The sequence below is a fragment of the Cavia porcellus genome, unplaced genomic scaffold, assembly GCF_034190915.1.
Source record: "Cavia porcellus strain 051 isolate PalLab524CR breed Dunkin Hartley unplaced genomic scaffold, mCavPor4.1 scaffold_6, whole genome shotgun sequence".
Classification (NCBI taxonomy): domain Eukaryota; kingdom Metazoa; phylum Chordata; class Mammalia; order Rodentia; family Caviidae; genus Cavia; species Cavia porcellus.
In genome coordinates this window covers 52,323,000-52,348,435 of record NW_026947489.1, presented here as the reverse complement: position 1 = coordinate 52,348,435, position 25,436 = coordinate 52,323,000, and the positions used below count along the sequence as shown (strand labels likewise).

The window sequence follows — 25,436 nt, the reverse complement described above, 5'->3', positions numbered from 1 at the left end:
CTGTATGATAAAGAAGTAACACTGTATTATTCTCTTGAGGCTGCCAGTACCTGGGGGAATGGGAATTCTAATTATCTCTTCATATTTCCCTGTCTTCTTCTGCTTCATCAGTGCTCAAAAGAGGAATCTACCAAGAATTTCAGATGACAGCTTGCTGTGCTGGCACTTATTATTCAGATGATAATGGGATAAGTTTTTTGGCTTTTATACTCAAAAGCACATTGAACCTTTCTTCCAATTTCATTCATAATCCTATTCACAGACTCTAGTTTGTTTGAGAAGCCTGTGATTTTAGGTGTCCTAACTGCTGATTCATAATGTGGAAGAACATGAGGTAATTAACCAGAAAAAGTTAAGAGTGATTCATTTTAATTGTAGAGTGTTAAATCTAAGAAAGAGATTTATAATCTTACAATTATCTGGAGCACCTTGACATTGCTCTGAGCAATAAGACCAATTATAGCCATATCAAAATGGAGATTGGAAGCAAAACTGTTTGAGGCTTCTGGCTGACATTAGGGAGAAGAGAAGGATGGTGATTGGTACTTAAAATGACCTAAAGTATATTTTCAGACGTGGTTATCACCTCTCTCACAGTGTTTTTTCACTGTCATTATGTCATCTTCCACATTCACAGCATGGCCACTTTTTTGGTGTGTGTTTGAGGCTTTGCATGTGGTATTCCCCCACCCCCTGCGAGTGCCCTGTCCCCTCCACTTGGACACCCATCAAAACTGCTAGAATGGGTCTTCTGGGACACCTACCACTATTTTCCCAGGGAGATTCATGATTTTCTCTCTGTGGGAACTCAGTATATTGACACAGTGAGTATTTTGTTTACTATTTGCTTCCCACAATCTATTCTGGAATGTGTATTCTTTACTGGATCCAAACCAACAATGATCATTCAATACTGATGTCACAAGGAAATCATAGCTTTTAAAGTTATTAGTGTTGGCTTCTGTTTAAAAAACTGGAAGCATCACTTATCCTGGCACCTTTGTTCCACATTGCCTTATTTATGCCTGATTAAAATTTGAAGTATGCTGCTGGAATAAAATAACACGTGTAGCTACTTTTTAATTGCATTCTTGATGCTACCGATGAATAGATGCATCATTATTTTATGTATCACCAAGAAAAAAGTCATTGCCAACTGAATCCTAGAACAATGCTAAGATTGTGCTAGACTCTCAAAATACATTTCATATACATCCTACAGTGCATTTTAGAGATGTTTCAGTGTGCAAAAAACAAGGTGGTTTTGTAGCCCATGATTATAGTAAGAGCACTGGGGAGCCTGAGGCAGGAGGATTGCTACGAGTTAGAGACCAGCCTGAACTACACAGCAAGATTCTGCCTCAGAGGAATAAAGAAAACAAAACCAAACAAAGCAAGAGAGAGAGAGAAAACACAATGATGTTTGGTCTAAAATTCTGTGAAATACAGCAGTTCTCTACCTTCTGAAAAAAGATGCAACAGAAAGAAGGGTCAGTTTATATTTGTCTTTTGACTTTTGCTAGTTGTCCTCTAGAATAGGAATGTCATACAACTGTATAGAAGGGATAAACTCCACAGAGGACTCGAATATACTGAAAGCAACTGCAAATAAGCAAAAGAAGAGCACTGTGAGTAAAGAATTGGTTAACCGTGTTACTCAGAAAAATCTGTGTCCTGTCATGTTAGTACTTTATTTTCCTTTCTTTTTTTTGTACTGGGAATTGAACTCACAGCCTTGTGCTTGCCAGGTGAGTGCTATGTTGCTGAGCTATATCCAACCCTATATATCAACCTCTTGAGATTCTGTATCTGACTTTATATGAATGTTGTGGAAAGACAGAATTCAACTGTTGGTGGGTTTAGAACTGGATTGTATGCTTCATTATTGGACCTTGGACCTCCTCCATTGTCTGTCTGTCTTTCTTTCTTTCAATTTTTTTTTTTTTTTCTTTTCTGGTACCAGGGTTTGAACTTACAACCTCGCACTTGCGGGGAAGGCACTTATGCCATTGAGCTAAACCCTGGGCCCTGTCTTTCTAAGATTGTGTTTCTGTTCATCCAGAGTATATTGTCTTTAAAAGCAAATTTTTAAGAAATAAAGCTTTCCAAATTAATTGGGAAGGAAGTAAGAGGACTCTAAATTTATGCATTTATTTCGTATGTATGTGTACACTTTCAGTTTTAGTGGTATGGGGAAAAGCACCATGAGTGGCCTTTTAAATTCATATTAGAAACAGTTCATGTCACAACTTCTTTGCACTGGGTCCTAGGCTACGTTTTCCAGATGTTAGGAAAAACCAAATTGTATTTTCTACAGACAGTACTTAATATTTATAAACTATTAAATGAAAATCATATCACTATTATTAATACAGGGATTTTAAATTATTATTCATGGAAGAAAGGATGGTAAAATTTTTTTTCTAGGTTTTTCAGGTAATTACACCATTGCCAGGGGCAGAAAAGTAGAGTTTTTGGAAATTTATTTTGTGCCACGCCGCATGAAGATATTTGTATGTGTTACCTTATTGAGTGTCCTATTATAATAATGTACACTTTGGCAGCCTGAGAGATGTTAAACAAATTTTGAAGTATCTAAAATTCATGTAGCTAATGAATAATAAATCTAGGATTTGAACTATAACTGTCTGATTCCAAAGCCCTTATTTTTAATCAGTATGCTGTGCCAGAATGTATTCAAATTAGAGGGAAAACCATGAAAAAGACATGAAAACCATATCTCTCAGAATGCCTCTCAGAATGATGAACAGCTTCCAGACAGGTGAGGCTGGAAACCTAGAATCTGACACAGGCCCTGTCTAGTCAGGATAAGCTCTTCAGTCATTGGTTTCCTCTTTGATCAATTTTACTGAGTGCTTATTATGTAACAGGGAGGTTACTTGGTGTGGGGATTCAGATCCCTTGGTCTTATAAACTCTGAATCCAGTAATAATGCTAGTGTTTTTACTTGTGATTTCTTGCTTTGCTGATTTGCCTAGGAAATATTTCTTCAGTCTTAAATTTCTATACTATTTAGCTATCTTCTAGTTTCATGCCTGTACTTGAATACATACATCCAGGTCTGTATGTAGTTGTGAAAATTCGTGAATTGGAAACCTGAATCCCAGGCTGGTAGTGTCAAGTTGGGAGGTGTTTAAGTCCTCAATGAATGGGTTAGTGCCATTATTAAAAGTGTTGGCAAGAGTGGGCTTGCCTTCCTCTGCCGCCTAAGGACACAGCAGTTGTCCTGTGTCAGCATTTTGCCTTTTGGCATGAGAATGTAGTAGCGAGATCTCCACCAGGTACCAGATGCCGTGTCTTGGTCTTGTTCTTTGTGGGGCCACGTCTCAGTATAAACACTTCCATGATATACAGGCAAACAGAGAGGAATTTAATCAACTCCTTTCCCTGTTTCATCCTCACTGTCCTAAATTTTGGTTTCAACCAGCTCCACCTATTTTGTATTCATAGCTGGTAACACATGAAGAGAAGTGTTCTTTGTTCAATAGTTATAAAAATATGAATAGCACTAGGAATTGGAAGATGAGTGAATTATTAAATGCAATATTTTTATAAGAAATTTTACCCTGTGCATCGAACAGCAAATGTTTTGTGTTCCATACAACACATTTTGATGGAGCAAATGCTGTCATCTTGCTTTCTAGAATGGAAAGAATCATCTCTTTGTGCACAGTCCAAGATATGGGTGACTGTAAGTCACTTTCCCATGTCTCTTGAAAATCTAAAATGGACTCTAGTTAGCAAAAATTAATTTATAGCTTCTTATAAGAATGGTAGCTAGTAACTGACAACTTATCTGCTTATATGTTTTGCTCTAAAACCCAAATCTATTATTTTAGCAGTCATTTGTTATATTTTGGTGTGGAATTAAAGGGTTATTGGCCAACATTTCTTAAGAGTGGGGCCTTGCCTGGGAAATTTTTCTTCCTTTACACCACTAGAAACCCTTTTATTTTACTTATTTGTAAATTTATAAATGTATTATGTAATCAATGTCCATTAAGCAAGGCAGTTGAAAATAACTATATGTATTATGTAGTCAATGCCCATAAAGAAAGTAGTTGACTCTGTAACTTTCAGTAATTATCATTTTCTCTTTCCAAACCATAAGTTTTCAAGAACATCAGTCACTTATTTAACTATGTCCAGTTTATCTTAATTTGGACTTACATTGTTTGTGAACTTTGAGATGACGTTGTAAATATTGGGTCAGAATCTTCTTTTAAGGAACATTTAAAAATGAAAAGATCTCCATTTTCTCATATTTTTTTTTCTTGATGGTATTATATGTGAGGCTCGGAAAGCTTGACAGTCCACCTACCTCTAAGACGGTTTTCACCACACCTAACAAAACTAACAGGTCTAGAAGTGCATTGGGAGGGACTGTCACTGACACGTTGAATCTGTCTGTCCTTCTTTTGGCATTGCGAGGGGAATATGTGCTTTTTGATGTGGTTAGAAATGCATTGAGGTTACAAGCGTAGCCGAAGGGTAAAAGCTAAGTTCACTCTTTGTTTTAGAAGTGCATTCCACACTTGTATAGATTGTGCTTTCAGGACATGTTTTGAAGTGACTTTTCAAGTGTGAAGACTATCGTGGGCCCAGCTGTCAACACGTCAAAAACTGCTGTGATGGACTATAATTTTTTTAGTTCCATATGATGAACCCTTAGGGTTATGCTATTATATCTAGAGTTTGCAAGGCAGTGATTGATTTTTTTGATTGACAGGGAACACAGTTTATTGTGGCCCAGGTCAACAGGGCAAGGGACAGTTGATGGAGCAACTTTGAATTCTGTCAGCAACTTCAGAGTGTCAATGTCCTAAGACAAAGAACTCAGCTTGCTTCATATGGGTTATAGTGAGAATGTGTTTATTGAGAACACGAATATGGCTAACCTTTTCAAAGCTGAAAAAGAAAATATTTCTTGGCATAGCATTCTACTTTTATGTCAGGAAAGATTCAATATTTAAACTCCCCTTCCTTCTTTCTTGCTTCCTATACCATACATGGTTACTAGCTGTAAAACACAAAGCGTTCTGTTTGTCAATTAACATATATTTCTAGCACATGTAGATTCTTATGAAAATTTATTAGGGCATTTTGTTTATAATGACATATATTTTATAATATCAGAATTACCAAATTTGGACAATCCCATTACAGTTGCATTATAGGAAATAATGCAGTGCAAATTGATTTAAACTATTCAGAATGGAAATTGATTTAAACTATTCAGAATCTATTTATACTTAAAGTTGAAGGCTAATAACCAGACACATGCTCAGGCTTATAGGACTCACAGCATAGTACATAGATTTCTTTCTTCTGTAAATAGATGCTAAGTACATTTACTTAGCTGGGAAAGTCTCAACCTACTCTCAAGGAAAATAATTAAAGCTCTTTAGTGAGGTAGTTGCTCTTCTGTGGACCATCTCCAATTTCGTTGGCTATTTCTTGAGCTATAATGGTGAAAACAGTATTTAGCTTTTGGATACAAGATGATTGTTTGCTATTAATATGTTTTTTCGTGTCCTTTTGGAACATAGGGCTGAAGATTTAGACATAGCCATAGGATTTTAGGATGAAATGATTACAGAGAATTGCACTGAGCAAGGAACCAAGGTGCCTTTCATTGCTGAGACAAAATGCCTGATGTCCACAAGTTATAGGAGGAAAGGTTTATTTTTGGCACAGTTTGTAGAGGTTTTGTTTCATAGTTGGCTGGCTCCCAGGCAGGCTAGCATGGCAGAGGGTCATTGCAGAGGAGAAACAGTCCATGGAGGGCAGGCAGGAGGCAGTGAGTCTGCCTTCTTTCTGTCACTTTATAGTCCATCTAGGCTACAAGCCGATTGATTAATGCCACCCACAGGCAAGGTGGGGCTTCACTGTCTGCATCCACAACTATGATAATCATACAATGTATGATTATCATATACCATTAATGTCAGTATCACATTCCCTAATCTACTTCCCCAAAGCCCCACCTTTGAGCACATGAGGCTTTGGGGGAGATGCATCTAGATACAATCTATAACACAAGGGCAGGTAAATAGACAGATGGAGGGAATTTATTTAATTACTAGAATAAGTAGTCAGGACTAATTCAATATAAACAGACATAAAGTCAGTGTGAGAAGAGCTGCTCACGTGAGTGGTTGCTGTGTGTGTGGCACTGCAGGAGGTAACAGATCCATGAGTTTATTTTCTAGCACAGAGAGACAGACATGAGAAAAAAAGATAAGTGAATAAACTGGTGATAAAGTTATTAGAAATAACAGTTCAGATTCAGAGTATGTGCAAGCGTGTAGTATGATTATCTTATTGATCTGTCAAGTTCTGTGGTCTCTTACATTTTAAGGAAATCAGAAGCATTAATGTGAAAGACAGAGTGACTATCTATGGTAAAGTGTGAGTGAGTTGTATGGTAAAGTATGGTAGAGTTGTATTCAGTATGTTTGAGCCGCAGCAAAGAGGCCAGGGTGTCAGTAGCAAGGAAAGGAGGTGTAGGAAGGATAATTACAAGACCTCAAGGCAGGAAGAGAAGTCAGCCTATGTATGGCTTTTGAATAATTTGTTAGTCAAAAGAGTTTTCATTGTTTAATTGAAGTCAGCCCATGTATGGCTTTTGACTAATTTGTTAGGAATTTGAATTTTACTGTGAAAGAAAGTCCGTAGAAACTTTTAAACAGGGAAATGACTTGGTTTGGCTATGTTGTCACCCAAGAAGACTGTGAAGGAGGAAAATGTGTAACCACGGGGGCCAGATAAAAATGGAGCTAAGTACAAAGAAAAATGTTTACATTGAGTAGGCCTTTTATGATAGAGATGGTCATAGGGTGAGCAGCACTGTGGACAGAACAGTTTGAAGAAGAGCATAGACAGGAGTTTGGTTTTGGACATGTGACAATTGGAATACGTTAGCTATTCAATCAGAGTTGTGGAATAAGCAGTTAGACAGAATTCTGGAGTTTAAAGGAACAGTTCCATGTTGGAGATATGAATATTGGAGTCACCTTGGTGAATTGTATTTGAAGCCATGAGACTGGAGGAGATGACTTGGGAGTGGTCGTATTTGGAGAAAATACCCAAGGAATGACAATGAGAGCACGTGTACATAGAGGACCTAGGACCAAAGCAGCACTCAAGCAGATAAGCAGGGAGCAGGGAGCAGAGAGGGGTAGAACCAGTACCAGTACCGTGCTTACCAAGAAGTCCGGGAGAGAGAAAAGCTGACTCAAGAAGGAGCCCTTAGGGAGTGATTTTCTGTTATGCTACTGAGATGTATTGAGCAAAGTGAAAACTTAGAAGGAGCCATTGTGTTTTATATAACAAATACATATGTGCTGGTGGCCCCAACAAGCATTTTTCCCCAGATGTATTGAGATAAATGCCCCTTGGAAGTCAGTTTTGCTACAGACCAAAATGGAGAGATGGGGTAAGAGCTGAAGGTGATGTTGGTTGGACAGATGGAAAATTTACTGTTCTAACCAGTATCCTGTCCAATGGAAGGGGACAGGCTTTATTATTATGCTGATACCACTACAGCAAACTCTTTAGGTGCTTGGGAGGTTAGGTAGGAAAGACTTTTCAATGTATATTTGTTTGTTTCCATGCTTGGTTTACTTTCTTTGAAGCAATTTCTTGTATATGACTTATTTATCCCTCTTAGTACATTGGTAATACAATTATCTTAATAGACTTTGGTATGGAATATTTGCTCAGAGCGTTTTAATACTTCTGCTTTATCCATGTGCAATTTGTTTCCTCAAAGAACAAATTGACTTGACAGCCTTGATTTCCCTCTGCACAGTTAAAAAATTTCTATGGTTAAATATAGAAGTTCTTGCAATAGTAATATGAAACTTCATCCCCTAGAGTTTTCACTGTTTAATTGAAATATTTTTACAGGATGGAAAGTGAATAGTAATGGTTTTTGGTCCTTTGACAAAATAGCTCCTATGTTTATGTAATGACTGACATATGTTTTTGAATAATATTGATTTCCCTTAGCATTTTTTAAAAAGAGTGTGTATAGAATCCCTTAATAACTTGCTCATGTATTTGAGTCATATTTTTTTCTATTATAAACTATGTTTTGTTTCAGTGTATATTTGTTTAGAATATTGGTCTTTCTTTTTTTTCAATGTTATGACATGTCAATTTTTAAAATGGCAGTTTATGTGTTCATAAAGAATTACAAGTGATATTTTGTTTGCGATTTTTCCATTTGTTCAAGAATTTTTTTCCTTTTTAGTATTTATTTTGTTGATTAGTGAATGTACTTTTTTTCAGAAAACATCAATTTAAAAGGATGAAATAAAGGTGAAATGAACATTACCATAAAACACTGGCTATTTATGAGGGTATTACAATATTATTACCCAGCATCTCTAGGCACTAGGTCAGAAGTTCTCCACTTGGTTACCCACTACACAATCTCGGGGTGCTTTGAAATAATCATGGTGTACAAGTCCTACTTCAAGCATGGTGAATCAGAATTTGTAGGAAAAATAGGCTGGTATTTTTCTTCCGATATATCTGTGATCCTGATATACAGAGAGATTGAAATCTGCTATACTCAAGTAGACTAAAGGGTAAATTTATTGTTTGTGATAATCGATGAAAGTCCAGTGTTTGTATCTATATCTCTTCCTCCTTCCCCTCTCTGCTAGTTTGTTTTCAGATTTCTATTTGAACCTTTTTAAGTGCTAGTTTGAAGAAGTCGAAATGATGAGTTCGACTGTTTATTTGTATAATTATGCTGTTGCAGAATTCGTGTTTTCTTCAGTATGAGTTGAGGAATATCTCTGAGTTCTTTATTTTGTGAAATTACTTTATGTAAAAGTAAATGTGTGCATTTACTTTGATGGCAGGTGAACTGCAAGTGTGTGTACAGCAGAGGCAGTGAGTGAGGTAGCTGCTGTACCCTGGTGGTGGAGTTCACGGCTTCGTCTCATTCACAATATGAAATCTATGCCCATCTTCTGTAAGAACAGGGAAACCCTCATGCTGGTCTGGATACTAAATATCATCGTTTTATATTAAAAACTATATAAACCTTTCAGTCCCAAGTTGCATGAATGTATTTTTAGGCAACTGATTTAAAGATGAATAGGATGTACTTCTATCTATAATTTAAATGATTTTCATTCTCAGAGATCTGAAATAGAAATCAGTTTTTGTGATGTGTGGTTGTATTGTGATCGTTTTACATTCTTAAAAGAAACTCTTGATATAATTGTAGTTTTCTAGAAACAGAATGGAAGTGTTTTTTCCATCCGGCAGAAAGGGATTTTTTTCCTATCTTTATTCTTGGAATCTAAATATACTTTTGGGCTTCTCTTGTGAGAGCAAACCCACTAAATCAATACTTTATGGAATAGTTTTTGTTTCTGTTTGTTTGTTTTTTTCCTTGCTTCAAGCCAAATACACTTAAAAAAAATTTAAGTAGTTGTAGGTTTTCAGAAAAACTAGGGCCAGGGATTTGGCTCAGTGGTATAAGCACCTGCCTGACAAGTGCAAGGTCATGAGTTTGATCCCAGTACCAAAAAAACAAAAACACCCCTCCCCTCTAAAACAGAAAAGCTAGGAGGCAAGGATAGAGTTCTCAAGTACATTTCTCACCTACATTCACAGCCCAATCACACAGTACATTTATTATCATTAACAAGCCAGTAGTGGTATAGTATTATGAGCTCCATAGTTTATTCGTATTTCCTCAGTGTAGCCTGATTGTTTTATTATTTTCTGTCTCATGATTCCACTCAGGATCCCATAGTACATTTAGTTGTCAGGTTCTTTGAGGCACCTGTGTTGCAATTTCTCAGACTTCCTTTGTGTTGATGACATTGACAGCTTCAATTAATATTGGTGAAGTATACTGTAAGATGCTCACATATTGAAATGTACCTGATGCTGTTGTCTGGGCTAAACTGAAGTTATGGGTTGGACAATGGAGGACCACAGATAGAGCGGTGATTTAACCATGTCATACAGAGGATACATACTATAATCTTTGATGACCGTAGGTGTTGATCTTGCGCACCATACTTAAATACTACATATCAGACTTCCCCACTGGATTTCCCCCATTTTTATAGTGTACTTTTTAGAATAAGTTTACCGTGGGCATCTATAGCTGTGTACCCTTCTTTAGGGCTGAACATTATCTAATCCATTTGGGAGTCTTATGTCTTGGGTATTTGTCTATTCTGCTTATTTATTAATTCAAGGTTTTGTGCTATCAATGTTGACTCATGAATATTTATCTTTTTACTTGAATTTTTAATATAATACTCCTTTATCTATCTTTTATCTGTTTCCCACTTTTGATCCTGGGCCACAGAGAGTTCTTCCAGTTGGTTGTTGTGTTGACGTACTTCTGTCAATGTGAGCATTATTGTTGATTTGTTGTTGGGAACTTTTTTCTCTCTGGCATTTCCTGATGATCAGTCTAGGCATCATATATATTTTCTTGCTACTCGTATAATCAGTCATTTCTCCAGTGTGGTTGGGTGTTTTCTTTTTTCCTAAAAGTAATGGAGCAGAGATACTTATGTACACCAAAGATATATGTGGCAACTGTCTTCCTTTCTAAACATATGAATGTGCAAGATTTTATCTAGTCCTTAACCTTCAAAGAATTCCAATCTTAGTCCAAGGCTGATAATTTGACTTCATTTTTATTTCCTTTTCATAAGCTGGGAATTTTGTACTTAATTTTGAATTTCCACTTAATTTGGGACATTTTGATTTCGTTATATCTGTGATTAAGATTTTTCATCATCTATAATTGAAGCCCCTTTCAGAAAGAAATTCAAGGACTTTTGACTTAACATTTGAAAAATTAAGACTAATTTATATTTTTGTTTTTTTAGGATTGACTGTTTCTGCCATTTTGTAGATAATAAAAAAGTTCTGTTGCCATTACTCTTGGAACTCCTACCCTTTGTGTCTATACTTATCTTTGCATTTGTCATACTGGACATGGTTTGAAAATTTCTAGTCTTTATAGCATAATGAGAAATCTCTTCATAGTCTTTCTTAAATCCTCTGGTACATCTCAGAAACAATATCAGTGTGAAAACTTGAGAAATGCTTGACATAAGACAATTAATTTCCTTGCTTCCATGGTTAATACATCTTTTAAATTTCTTGAATATTTAGAATCAGATGCATTGTTTCATAATTCTGAGAGTGAGGTAGAGCTATACTATGGTGAAATGTCTGTGCTGAGATATGCCCATACACTATCTGGGCACTATAGTATTTCCAGGTGCTATTTTTTTCTGTATTCTTAATGATTATATTAATGATTGTGAGATCTCAAGTGTCAGATAAATGCCATACCAACTTCATTTAGTTATGATTTCAAGGGAATCTAGATTGAAAGAGGAAAGTCTTATCAGAGCCTATTAGATAACTAAACTAGATTTAAAAAGAAAAGGTTATCCGATCCTACTATCTAAATAACTTTATGTATAATAATAACTTTTGTATAAATGCATTATTATTTATGTATATGTAAACAGGTGAAGTAAGTTCTTACTAACAATGTCATTAGTAAATCATAACATTTTATACAGCTTGATATTTTTTCAAAAATGAAGTGCTTTCATGGGCATTGCCTTAATGACCATATTGGCTTAGAAGGGCAATGATGTAGATAATGTTTTTCCACTCATATCAGATTTCTCTTTGGGCCACAAAAATATTGAGCTGACATATGAGCATTTCAATAACAGAAAACAGTTTCACTCACATGTTTCAATGGATGTCATATTGTTGAATGCCATCATTACAAGTGTAAAACTTGCCAAAGAGAAAAGGACCATCCAAAGGATTATCCAAATATGGCTTTTTATCTTAAAGTAAGTGATAGGATTATTTCCAAAAGATGAGAAGTATAAAACAAAAGAGGCCTTTATTCTGAGAACACGGAGAGAGAAAACCAGCACCCCTGAGCACTGGAGTCCAGCTTTTTGTCTGGTGGAGTGAGGCATGTAAGTAGCCTCGGTTTGGGGTGGAACCTAAGGGGGCATTAGGGATGCACAGGTAGCCTATTGGTCTTTGTTTGGCGCCAGAGATAGATTCCTAAGGGTGGGGGAGATAGGAGCTCTTTGGCTTTACGGGCTACAGTGTCCGGCCTGAGCCAAAACTCTTTCAGTAAGAACATGAAAACTCAACTTAATTTACTTAAATGAAACACAAGCGTGCTGTGTTTTTATTTCTCTAGCACCAAATTCAGAACTTGACATGTACTGTTTGAAAGAATAAATGAATTGGTTTGTACAGATATCATGCCTGGTACTCCAGTGAGATGGTAGTTTTAAGCCTAAACAGGCATAAGAAATCCTATGGAGTTTGGCCTCTTTGGAAGTCTGATGGAGCTAAAAACTGACAAACAAGTGAAAAACAGATGTTCATGGACCACCTTGTCAGAGGAATCTGTTTGTGAAATGCAGATTCCTGCATCTTCTGTCTAGATTCGTGTGTTGATAGGGTAAGGATAAGGACCAGAAATTTCACGTCTCACCATGTCCCATAGTGAATTTGAGAATAACTTTTAAGGAAAGAGGAATGGAGGAAATAAAAGAAAGAAAAGCAAGAATCTGATTGACAGTTACAGCTTTTTTCTCTTTTTTAGTCTATATTTGCAGTATATAAAAATTACATTCCTTGAAAGCTGGTACATGCACATGACGTAATTTATTTTTTTTCATCCTCTTTCCCTCCATTTCCTCCTCTCTCCTTCCGTTTCTTGATCTCTTTCCCTTTTTAAAAAGCTCTATCTCTGTACTTCCTATTATCTATGTTTTATTTTGCTATTTATTTATACTTCGAGGTTCTCATGTAAGAAAAACCATGCAGTATTTAAGCATGTATATCTGATTTTTTTTAACATGGTCTCAAGATGCATCCACATATCTGCAAATGGCTCAAGTTTATCTTTCTATATGTCAGAATAGTACTCCATTGTGTATATAACTACCACACTTTCTGTATCCATTCATCTCTTGTTGGGCATATAGGCTTTGACTTTCTTCAAACTCTCATAAAATTGTGTCAGGGGCTCTTTTTCCATTCCTAGCTTTTGAGCTTACTACTGTGAGTTTCTCAGAATTAAGGGTAGCATTAGGAAAGGGTTGAAAATCTGGAGGTAAGTAGAGAAGTGCTTGAGTAGAGAACTCAGGAAATAATCAGCAAACCTGGCCAGTGTATCCTGTTCCTGTGACCCAGGGTGGCTGCTAACTGTTCACTCAGTGACTCCTTCAACCCTGGCTTCTCCATGGCAGGAAGGAAGAAGGAAAGAAGCAGAAGTAAAAGCTCCCTCATTTTCAAGAAACTTGAAATAACATATAAAGCTTCTGTATTTTCTTCTTGGCTGTACTTAGACCTATGGCCATATTGTGTATTCATTTTTTTTCTTTTTTTCGAAACAGTGATATACTCTGTAAACCAAATGAAAACAGAGGACAGGAAAAAAAAAGTCCCTCTTCTTTACTAAGGAGAGACTATCATAAGGCAATTGCTGATTTCTGTCACAATCATTTATCTTAAAAGTACCCAAGCAAATCCCCGAGATTCCTTTTGACAAGTAATTATGCCAATTTTCAAAGCTATCATCACCAACCTGCTTGTTTACACATAAACCTACTTCTATTTCCCAGAATAAGTATAAAAATGTCCTAAAATTATAGACAGAGCCAATACCCTGTATCTGTTAGCCCCTGTGGAGTTTCTTCCTTGAAAATTGTGCATTGTGAGTGCCTCTGTTTGTTTAACAGCAGTTTTCACATTCCAGTCTAATGTATACTCTCTCCTCTCACTTTGATTTTTAGCTTATTATAAATAAACGGGCTCTGCTTGCCTTGTTGGTGTCTTCGGGAGCCTGGGATTCAGCTCCTTTTTGCTGTCAGCAGCCCTGTCTGAGCTGGGGCTCTGCATCTTAGTCTTGGGGTGGTATTTGAACAAGAGAGTGTTGTGCTCTTGTCAAAAGAATAAATCCATTGATCTCCCCTTTTCTCTTGCTTCCCTGTGCTTGTGTAGAATATTTCCGTATTTTTATATTTTAAGGTGTCCGTGCTTCCTTTGTAGGAGCTGTTACTATCAGTCCTTTGCTCTCTACTATCTTGTGTGTCTCTCTGAATTTTCAGGTTTTTCTTTTAAGTTCCTCCCGCCCTCCCCATAGTTGGCTTCTTTTGTCATTCTCTCCTTGACTTCTCTGTAGCCTATGGGGTTTTAGACAGCACATTCGTAGAAATACTATATTAATTATTTTACCTTTCTGACTTCCTCATTGACCGTGTGTTACGTAGCGATGAGCAAGACAGTGAGTGGTTCCATCTTCATTTTCTCTCTCTTTTTTTGCAAATTCTCAGCAGCCAGTCTGCTCTTGTGATCAGCTATTATCTGGGCATGGATTCTTCCCAGGTATCCATAAAGCACATTTACTAGTCATTCCTCCATCACTGCTGAGTATGTCCTGAGCACCTTAACTTAAATTGTTATTTAAGCACTATGTCTAAAGTCTGATTTTAGTGCTGAAGGCCTACGGTCTGTTAAAATTGTCATTATTTTAAACCAAGTGGCTAACATAGCAGTTCCAGTGAACTGTTTTCTTTGCTAGAATGCCCCTTTATTTTTCACAACTTTTCTTTGTAACATCAGTTTCAAAAAATCTACATTTCCTAAAGATTTCTAGCACGATACCTGACCTTATTGAACTTCCTAAACTTTGAACTCATGTCCTTCTCATTGATCTGTTTATCTAATATACTTACTGAATAAATTATCTTTATTATAAATGCTTTTCTCTCATAGACACTGTCTTCTTTTTGTGCTCGCAGGGCTGGATATATAATTGATAAAATATTATCTTCCATTGATTATAGCGTATCCTTTCATTTCTTTATCTTGTTTTATTTCTAATCTGAGATCTAATCTTAAGAAGTAATGTTAGGATGATATTAAACCAGTGAGGTAGAAGGAAGTAGGTGTATTGAAGAGGTGGGAACATCACAAGAGGAAGAACTAATATAAGAAAATTTTACGTCATATGAAAAGAAGTAGACTTGGTGGTTTTTGTGATGGCTTTGTGGTACTGGACACTGAACTTAGCCCTTTTTATTTTTACATTTGCTCCAGGATTGCTAAGTCCCTCACTTGCCCAGGCTTCAAACAAATGTACAGTCCTCTTGCCTTAGCCTCCCAGAGTGCTGAGACTGTACGCATGCACCCCGTGTCCTGTTCATCAGTTGTTTTTAAAATAAATTCCTCGGCAGCATAGAAACGTGACAGACCCACTGATTGCAGTAGATCTTGTTAATATATGAAATGTTATAAACCGGAGTATCAGAAAGTATCTGTGTAGCTCTGTACTTACTGAAAATAAGGGCTGGTAGAGAATAATTCTGGATGTAAATAAGGAGAATGACTCAGTTCACTTATTTATTTTATCTTTTTTTCAATAGGAAATCTGAGATACTGTCTTGTGATTCTTAACCAGCCTCTGGACCAGTGTTATCGTCATCTTTGGAACAAAGGTGATCTTAGTATTAATGCTTCTTTGCTTTTTATTCTGATTGGGACTAAATAACATGACCTTAATGTGCCCAGGAATCTAAAGGAAGCACAAAAAGTGGAGCTCATAAAAAGGCAACTTAATTATTGAATTTTCAGAGGAATTTCTTATCACTTTTCTATTAGCCTATTAATATATATATTATATATATATTTTTTTTTTTTTATGGATTTTCAAGGACAGAATCATGTGTTTCACAACTAGCACGTGGGCATTTATCTCAAATAATCAACGAGTTTTTGTTCAAGTGTAAATACTTTTGGCATCAAGAATAGCAGAAAGTCATCTACATACCTTTCCTGTCTTAGTGTCTACTAATAAGCTATATGCAGATGATCACATTTGTAAAATTAAAAATAAGACATGTTGCCAATGTATTAATGTCTCTACAGATGCTGAAGAACATAGTTACAAATGAAATAGTCTGGCAGAATTAACACTTCTAAGAAGTTTCATGTGAGAAACATTGTGAGCTATTTCTTCATATTATACGTTTTATAAGATTCTATTAGGAAATAAATATCACTTAATGCTTTTAAGCACTACTGTTCCTTCTTCAATGAAATCTTGAGGTCCTCCAGCGCCCCAAAGGAATACTTCTGTGGAGTTATCAGTGTTTTTCACTAAAATATTTGTGTAGAAGAAATTAATTCTTGATCTTTTATAGTTCTTGAACTTTGTAATATTTTCACATCAAGGTTATGTACCATAAAATACAAACTTAATGTGCTAATAAGTTCACATTTGTAGACATGTAATTATACTAGAAGGACTAAATTATTATGTTATATATTCTTATCTAATATGATTACAAAGAAAGATCTTGATATATCACATGTAACTCCCTTTAAGTCAACCAACTTAAAATTACATTGTTATTGTACTAACACTGTCCCCAGGGTTTGAAAATTATTTAATAGTTAACTTTTCTTTTTTAGTACTTACTAGTAATTAGATAATTATTAGTGTAGTGTATATTATGCTATAAAGTCTTTTTCTTTTTCTGTTTCTTTCTTAGTGCCTAGTGCAGTGTGTGGCACATAATTGATTATTAATTAAATTACAATAAATTAGTCAATTTAATATAGACATGTTGCCAGCAAATACCAATGAATTGATTAGGCACTTTTCAAAATAAAAGCTACCTCGTTATAACATTTTATTTAGTGCTGTTAGAAGAACAGGTGAGTGATTTGTTGCAAATATTAGAAATAGACTAGAAATGTCAGATACACATTTTTGGAAATGTTGGATATTGAAAACTACATCTTAGGGAACTTTTATTTGGGGATTGAAGGTCTTATCTTGCATGTGGAATAAAAATGATAAAGGCTTTAGAGCTGAGTAAACTTTCCCATTCATTTTTTTTTTTTGCAATGACTTAGATTTGGAAGAGTCTCCTACCTGACTACAGCAATCATTTGATTTGCATAAAAATGGAAAATTGTAGTGGGTGAAAAAGATGTGGCATTTTTATACAATGGAATATTACTCAGCTATAAAAAGGATGATCTTGAGGCCTTCATAGGCAAATGGAGAAAAATTGAGGCTATCCTCATTAGTAAAATAAACAAGAATCATATTTATAAATATCATATTGTGCCTCTAGTGTAAAAAGTAATAAGAAATGTAGGAGTAATAAAACTCAAAATGTGTAATTGCTATTGTAAAAAGGAGAGGAAAAGAAAATGCTCTAAAGGTTAAAACTGCATGTATGTTTAGGTGTGTAGGATTGATAACCACATTACTAAGTTTTTGTTGGATTATTGAACAGAACTGTTTGCAGTCTTTGTTTGAATGTCCACTTTGTGTGCTTCACTTTTGTAACTTGAACAACTATTTTTGTAAGAGGACAATATGTAATTTATCAACTAGTGATTTCCTACTGTTTATTTATTTTTTTGAAATTATGTATTATTTGTTCCCTTTTTCTGTTTTGTTTCTTTTCTTTAAGTAAAATAAACAAAATTGAAAAAATGGAAAATTGTTCATTTGGTAAATGGAGAGGTCTAAGGCTACCTAAGGTGGCAGGTGTCCTGACATGATTAATTAATTGTCACATCTGAAATAAAGTGTTTTTAGGTTTTGAAATGTTAAGTTCTTTAATATAGCCTTCTAGGATAATACTCAGCTTTCTGGAGTCAGTAACCATTGTAAAAAGCAGGCATGTCAGTACGTTCTAGAGAAAGGAAGATCAGGTGTTTGAATCTCACAATACAAGCTGTGACTATTTATTTGTAGCATTCCCTCTTGTGTTCCTTTTCTTCAAGTAAAGGCCATAAAAGAGGAAGACTCTGGAAAGGCTGAGTAGATGATTTTTGTATATTTAATGAGGCTTGGCTAGAAAAGCCCTGAGAGTTGGGGGAGGGAGCAGGACTATGACCTGGCTTATCAGGCAGTACATAAAGGCCACAGGCACTGTCCCTGTTGCCTTTAGTCCACGTGCCTAGCAGTTTTTGTAATTTCTGTTCTGTCAATGCTAGTACTTTTGAAAATCTTATGGAAAATGTGGGATGGAAACTGGACTGTTAAACTAAAAATCTAGTTAAACAGATAAATTTCTAATATACTGAAAAATTTGAAAACTAAAGTCTTATATTCATTTGAAAATTTATTTTTTAGTTTGCTCTTGATATATTTAGTCATTATTAGTTACGAAATTTGGTTTAAATGTTTAAGGAAAAGGCACAAGGATGATTAAAATTCTAAAGGTTTTAAATGTATCTTCCATTTCATATATTGTAAAATTTAGATGATATTCTTGGTTAGAAATCTTAGAATATATCCTGCCATGTTCCAGCATTTTATAGATTATATTTAATTTGTAGATCATAAAGTACATAAGTAGACATGTAGACAAAAAGGTGGAGAAAAGTGAGGTTAGTGTCTATGTTTTCTGTAAATATCAGAGGTTACTGGAATTCTGTAGTAGATTCGTCTTCTCTCACATTTCTTAAACATTTTTCAATCTGATTTTCCATTGTAGTCAATGCGTTTGAGACACTCTACTTATTTCTTGTTGTAGTTCTTATTTTCAGTTTGTGTTACCATAGTACCAAGGTTCTCAAAGTTAGTGGTTGATATTTTTGAGCTACATGAACTTAAGAATCAGAAAACAAGTGGGCCTCACAGATATATACATTAATCTGGAATAAGTTCATATGTACTGTATTTCAGGTTTTTGATAGTTTGTCATTTTAAAACTTGTCCTTTTTTTGGCATAGTTCACAACTATTGTTTTCCATTTCCATGCAATTCATAGAAGAGTAGTGACCACATTAATTAGATTATAAGTGGATGATATGGATTTGTTAGCATCAGGCGCTTATTTGCAATGTGATGCTTTTCCCCCTCTAATGGGAGGTTATTTTTCTTACCTTAACTTCTCTCTTTTCAGTTCTTTGGTAATCATCCTTAATATCATCACAGGGTATAGACAACATGCTCTGATTCATTTCTGTTGTATGGAGTTGTTAAATATCTGACTAACCAAGCATAATTTATAGATAAAAGCCACTGTGATTGGCATCTATGAAATGTAAGCACAATCTTTGGTTTTATAACATCAGTTTGGAGGGAGGAAAGGTAGTGAAAGGGTATGACATGCTCCTTAGCATGTCACTGGGACAGTAAATATTTGGTTACAGTCTGATCTGTACTCTTTCTGTGGTTTTGTTTTGCTGCTGTTTGGAACAAACTGAATGGAGGTGGGAGGTGGGGAAAACCGAAGATTGAAACACTTGTTAAAGCCAGCAGAAGGGGAGCTGGCAAGGGAGAAAATAGGCTGTGTTTCAGGAACTGAACAGTAGGAGGTCTTTGATACATCAGATCACAGAATCTATGGCAGTGCAACAGTGGCACCTTCAAATAGGGCTTCATTGTTATCTAAGTATTTGGCAGGAATGTGGGTTTTAGTAATTTGCTAGCTGTGACCTCACACCCCTTGGGTGGGTAGAATATCACTTAGGCTTCAGTCATTTAATTGGCATCAGGGAATTCCGTAGCAGGTCACTTTGAGTGGGACAATGCTAAGCTTTAGGATACTGAAATTTCAGGTTGGAGGATCCAGGAGTCTTCTGTCCTAGTAACGACTGCCTTAGTGTCAACTTTAAGAATTCTGTAGTAGTTAGGCTTCTCACAGTTTTATTGCACTACCAAATTGACAGTACTGGGCTCCTTTTTGTATTTAGTGTTTCATAGAATTTATGCCTTGAGCACATTTAAGTGAGCGCTGAACCAGAAATCTGAGCAGTTGCATACTTGGTTCAGGTCCACTGAGCAAAGCGGTTGTATAGTGTGTGCTCTCTGTAAATAAGGCTGGCAAACAAGATCTATCTCAGGCTCCCAGAAATGCTTAGGACCCTATAAGAAAGGTTTTAATACATTAATGGCATAGAACCCAAGATGTGTTCTTTGTTAGAAGGTTAGGAGCATCTTCTATTATTCCCATCACCAACATGATGGCTCATTTCTGTGAATTAGAACTTTAATCATTTTGGGTGTGATAATACACATAACATGACATTTTAGAAGCCCTGTGTTGTTTCCTGGGATTGAGACGAGGAGGAATGAATTAATGTTTCTGTCATTTCCGGTCATGTTCTTTTATCACAATTAAGTAGTGTTTCTTCTTTTAAGTGTACTTCAGCCACGAGTGTTTCTTCATTAGTTACCACTATATGCTTTCAGTAAGTAACAGTCTTGGTCAAAATTATTTTTGAGATAGATTTGTTCATTGAGTCAGCATTTGTCATCTGGTGAGCAGCTATTGTGTATGCACTCAGTGTCTCCTGTGTGTGACTTAGTGTTGCCAGAGCTTTGCACCTTCACTACATCATTTATCATCTGTGGGCAGTAGCGACCATATTATTCCCATTCTAGGGATGGACAGGCTGAGATACTGAGAGTTCCAGTGCCCTATGACAGTTCCCAATGCTAATAAAACAACAAGTTAGGAATTCATAGTCAAGTAACTGATTCGGTCTACTTGTGTAGAATGTGGTGTGTATGTTTGGTGACTTTAGTGCTTAGGTTCAGACTTCTTTGCATGAAAGTTCTATGATATTTCATCTTCTATGCTAGTGGTTTTTGTCTTTACTTATTTATTATAAAAGATTTTAAAGACTAGAAATGAACTACTAGACAAAGGGAAACATAGGATGGAATCTGAAAAGGTCTTGAGTTCAGGAGCTTCTATCATCATGGAGCTTGTGGTGCCACTTTCCTGGCAAATGAATATGTTAATCTGAAATCTCTCCAAATCCTATGTTCACTTGATATTCTAGAATGAAGTCCTTTTTAGGTATGAAGTTTTCCAGAATTGCAGTTTTAATGTGTTTGTTGCTGATTTTTTCTCCATAATTGTTGAGTGTCTGCTCTGTTTAGTAAGGTACACGGTCTGGAGGCAGCTCAGGGAGGAAAGACACGTCTACCATCCCTTTGCAGAGTCTGTTGTAAACATCATAATGTTCTTTCCAAAGCCAGGCATGGCAGCTGCAAATTGTCTTCTACACTGCTCTGTAGCAAAGAACGTGTTCTCAAGAGGTCGTTATTAAGCCTGGTGTCAGGTTCTTCTTAGGCAGTCCATCTTAGTACTTTGTTGCTCTAAGTAACTATGTAGTAGAGTAGACACGGAACCTTCATTTAGAACCATGTTATCACATGCAATTAATATTGGCTTACCTTTGTTTACAGACTTTCACTGACAGTAGGAAACAGTGGAAACACCTCATGTATTACACATTAATTTGATAGATAAAATTAGAATTTTAGTAATAAATTTGAAAACCTAAAATAGATATACAACAAGTACAGACTAAGTAGATAAAGGTATACATTTCAATAATTCAACCATATATAATTTCTTTTGGCATCAATCTGTTATCCTTTATATAGATAAGAAGAATTTGCTTCTCCTATAATTCACAAGTAGAAAATTCATTAAGTCACTTTGGGACCATCGTGAATTTAAGGCACCTGTTGCTGTAGGTCTTTGCACAGAGGCTGACCTGTTTCTTTTTGGGATGTGGTCTTTTTGCAGTCTGTTGGCCAATCTCATTGTTCCTGGTTTGTTCACAGAATGGTAGGGAGGTATGAACAAATTGTGTGCTATGAGCTCAGTGAAACTCTGTTGATCCACTAGAGAAAGGGTACGTCTTACATGTATGAAAAGTAGCCCTTACACAGAAGTATGATTTTCTGGTTTTTTTTTGTTTGTTTGTTTGTTTGTTTTTTTGGTATTTTTTACCTTTTTATCGGTACCAGGGATTGACTCATGACTGCCTGCTTGCAAGGCAGGCGCTTATGCCGCTGAGCTAAATCCCCATCTCCAGAAGTATGATTTTCTAATAAAAGATTGGTCCTATGAATGCTGTTTTAATAGTTTTGAGTTTTTGACTTGAAAATATGCTTAATCCCTTAAGAGAATATATTTATTACCTTTTCGGGTTTTTTTTTCATTTGAAAAATAGCTTACCTACCCCACCTCCAACTTATGCCATTTTATTGAAAATATAGCTATAAATACTAGGGTGAGTTTTACGACATGAGTAGACTTATCTTTGGTGGAAAATTTTTTTAAAAAATTACACTGTTCAAGGATGGTAAGCAGTGGATCTGTGAAGTCAACTAAGGTATTCTAAACAAACCTCACATCTTTTACATCTTTCTTTCCTTCACTTTGTCTTTGCATGCAACACAGTGAAAGGGGAGAAAATATCAGTGGTCGTTATTAGCTCCTCTTCAAGAAGACATAAATTAATATAAGAAAGAATTTAGCATTACCAAGGATTTGCCCCTAAATTATTTAACTGTGAAAAAATTAATTTGAATACATGTAGTCTATGTATTAATGACCGGTGTGTAAAAAGATTCCAAAGTTACAGTAGTAGGCAATACAATCATTTAGAATATTAGTTTTTGAAATTGTGATTCTGCAGCTGAGGGAAATTATTTTATAATTTTCCATTGAAGAGTTGTTTCCCAAGTGCACCTTCCCTTCTGTTCTCCTTGTAAGAGAATAGACGTATTTTGATTTACTCAGCAGTGTAGTATGCCTTCAGGATGTTTGTGGGAGTTCAGAAGATAGAGTAAACAAAAAATTGTATAATGAATATCTGTCATTTCCAACAATGTTTGGTTTAAAAAGTCGTGTTTAATAAAAGTGCTGGTGCACACAGAACTTTCTGCAAAATAGAAGATATCTTAATTTATAAACCATGCTTACATAATAGAAATATTTGAATAATATTTTCATCCCATTGGGTCATAATCAAATGAAACTAGAAATAAACAGCAAAAGAAAAATACACAAACCATATGGAGATCAGTCATTCCTGAAAACTCAGAATGTAAACAATCTACAGAGTAAAGGATAAGCAAGAGGGGAGAAAACAGGGAGGGGAATCAGAAATGGGACAGAAACTGGGAAGGGAAGATAAATGAGGGTGTGTGGCAGCAGAAATAAAAGTGACCAATATGTGGATACACCAGTTCCCTGGGATGACTGCATTGTATTGCAGAGACAGAGCAACAATAACAAAGAAAAATACTAACAATGTTACATTTGAAATATATTTATCATTATTATTCCGGGCCATTCATTAGACAAAAATTTATCAAATGTATCACAAAGCTAAGCGCAAACCCAAGACATTCTTTTTTTCATGAGGGTTCCTTCATGCATCTTGTATATAATGATACATTTGGTAATTTCGGTCATTTTTTAGTGGCGTTAGTGGCAGATGGTCAGGACCCATCATGTTGCACATTATTATAGTCATCATTAGTAACAGAGAGACTGTGGGAAAAGCAGCAGGGGCATTATCTTGGTGCTGCTTGAAAATAGGCCGGATTTGTCACCGTAGAGGAAATAAATACAAACTGAAATTCAGAGAAGTAAGGATGTGAGTGTTTATCACAAGCACATTTAAGATCTGGAGAAATACAAACATGCCAGCTAAATTAATTAAAATACAAGTTTATTTTATAGATTGGGATTATTTCACACTCCTATAGTTTAGCTGTAGGCTTATAATCAACAGATTCTCCTTAGCTTTAATTATATAAAAGGTGTATTCATTTCTGCTTTTTGACCATTCTAAGTTACTACTGAATTCAAGTTCTTCTTGAGAAAGTATATGGTCAGGATCAAGACATATGATATAGACCTCTCAGTACTCTATGTTCAAAAACTGGTTGAATAAAATACTATTTCTAGTTGTTGGAAAAATGATTAGAGTCCTGTATAATATCAGATATAAATTTCTGTTTCTAATTTTTATAGGAAATATTAAGTAGACGCTTTCAAAATAATTTCTCTAATTGTGTGCCCTTTTATATACTGCATTGCAGAACAAAGCCAAAAAAAATCCACTGATACAAAGGTTCATCTGAAGATAGTATTTCTTGCCCCAATCATGGCAGAATCATAACCATATGTTAATAACTTCTTAATATTTTCTTGAAGTAATGAATTACTAATCGTCTCAAAGTATAAAACCACACCTACGTGTATCTTTTTTTCTCCAAGTTTTAAAGAAGCAACAGTCCTTTCTTAAAAAATAAAAGGAAAACCTATGCAAACTTTTTAGGGTATAATTTTTTCATTCTTCACAGAATCAATGCCTTTGGGTACATTACCCTCCTATGTAAGTGAGGCATAGAAGTGGTTTGAAATTTACCCTATAGAAAATGATTATGTGGGCGTCTGTAATGTTTCCATAAGGATGTATCTGTGATCAAATACATTACTGTGCTACTTTTAGCAAAGGAAAGTATTCAGGCCTCTCAGGAAATGGAAGCATTTTTTCTTTTTCTCATTCATTCAGTTAAGTAAAAATCTGAGATCCTGATATGAATTTTTTTATTTTGCACACCTAATATTTAAATGTCCTAGTTCCCATGGAAGGAAGGTTAGGCTGGCTTATATGTATTTTCCAAGTTATGTGGGGAATCCTCATTAACTGTGTATCAGCAAAGTAGAATTTTTTTCTCTTCACTCTGCTTTTAGAAGTTATAAATCATAAGTGTCACATTCCTACTCGGTTATGAAATCAAAGAGAATATTGGTAAAGAATCGATCCACACTTTCAAATTTATTCTATCTTTTCAATAATGTGACTTATTATTTGAAATATTGATCTCAGTATTGCAAACCCTTTTCTGTTAAGGTGAGTTTTACTTACATTTTATATATGATTATTATTAGATTCACTAATTATTTTATGAAATTTTAATACGTGTTAAACACAATGTGCAGTACCAGGACAACTTAATTATTAAATAAAATTTACTTTCCTGCTGAGTATTTTGAATCCCTTTTGAACAATATTATTATAACAGTGTAGATGGCATTTTTTAACCTTGAGCAGATCTCATAATTTTACTCTTAATTTCAGATTTTAATTAAAATTAAAGACAGTTGTTAAATTGTGGTTCATGGATATTGTCCCTTTCATAAATTTTTAAGAGTATCAAAAACTAGTATCATGGTTATTTTAGCTTCTTTCATTTTAATGAATGATAGTTACATATTTCTATAGTGTAATGAGTGATGCTTGCATAATTCTGTAACTTATTTTAGGGCAAATTTAAAGTAAATATGTTAGCAGAATGAATGAGGAAAATTATAGAGATAAATATGAAGTTTTTGTTACTGTGGAAGAAAAATGTTAAAATTGAATTAATTTTAAAACATATACAGAATATCACTGAACTTTTCGTTACTGTCTGTGCTTGATCCTGCCCGTGGATCAATCCGTGGGGTGTACCTGGAGGGGGAATGGGGATTAAATAAAAACATGGGGGAGACAGAGAGAGACTGAGGCAA

The 25,436-nt window shown here is 35.3% G+C and overlaps 1 protein-coding gene across 8 annotated transcripts in view; it reads left to right on the top strand.

Annotated features, from left to right (window-relative positions):
- Tpk1 (thiamin pyrophosphokinase 1) overlaps positions 1–25,436 on the top strand; it is a 344,321-nt gene that overhangs the window by 44,779 nt on the left and 274,106 nt on the right. For 7 of the 8 annotated variants that reach the window (XM_063250665.1, XM_013158945.3, XM_063250661.1 and 4 more), the window contains exon 3: positions 15,498–15,569. The exons of the other annotated variant lie outside the window; for it this stretch is intronic. In XM_063250665.1, the coding sequence (XP_063106735.1) occupies positions 15,498–15,569 (72 nt within the window). The remainder of the gene's footprint in view (positions 1–15,497; positions 15,570–25,436) is intronic. 8 annotated transcript variants of the gene reach the window in all.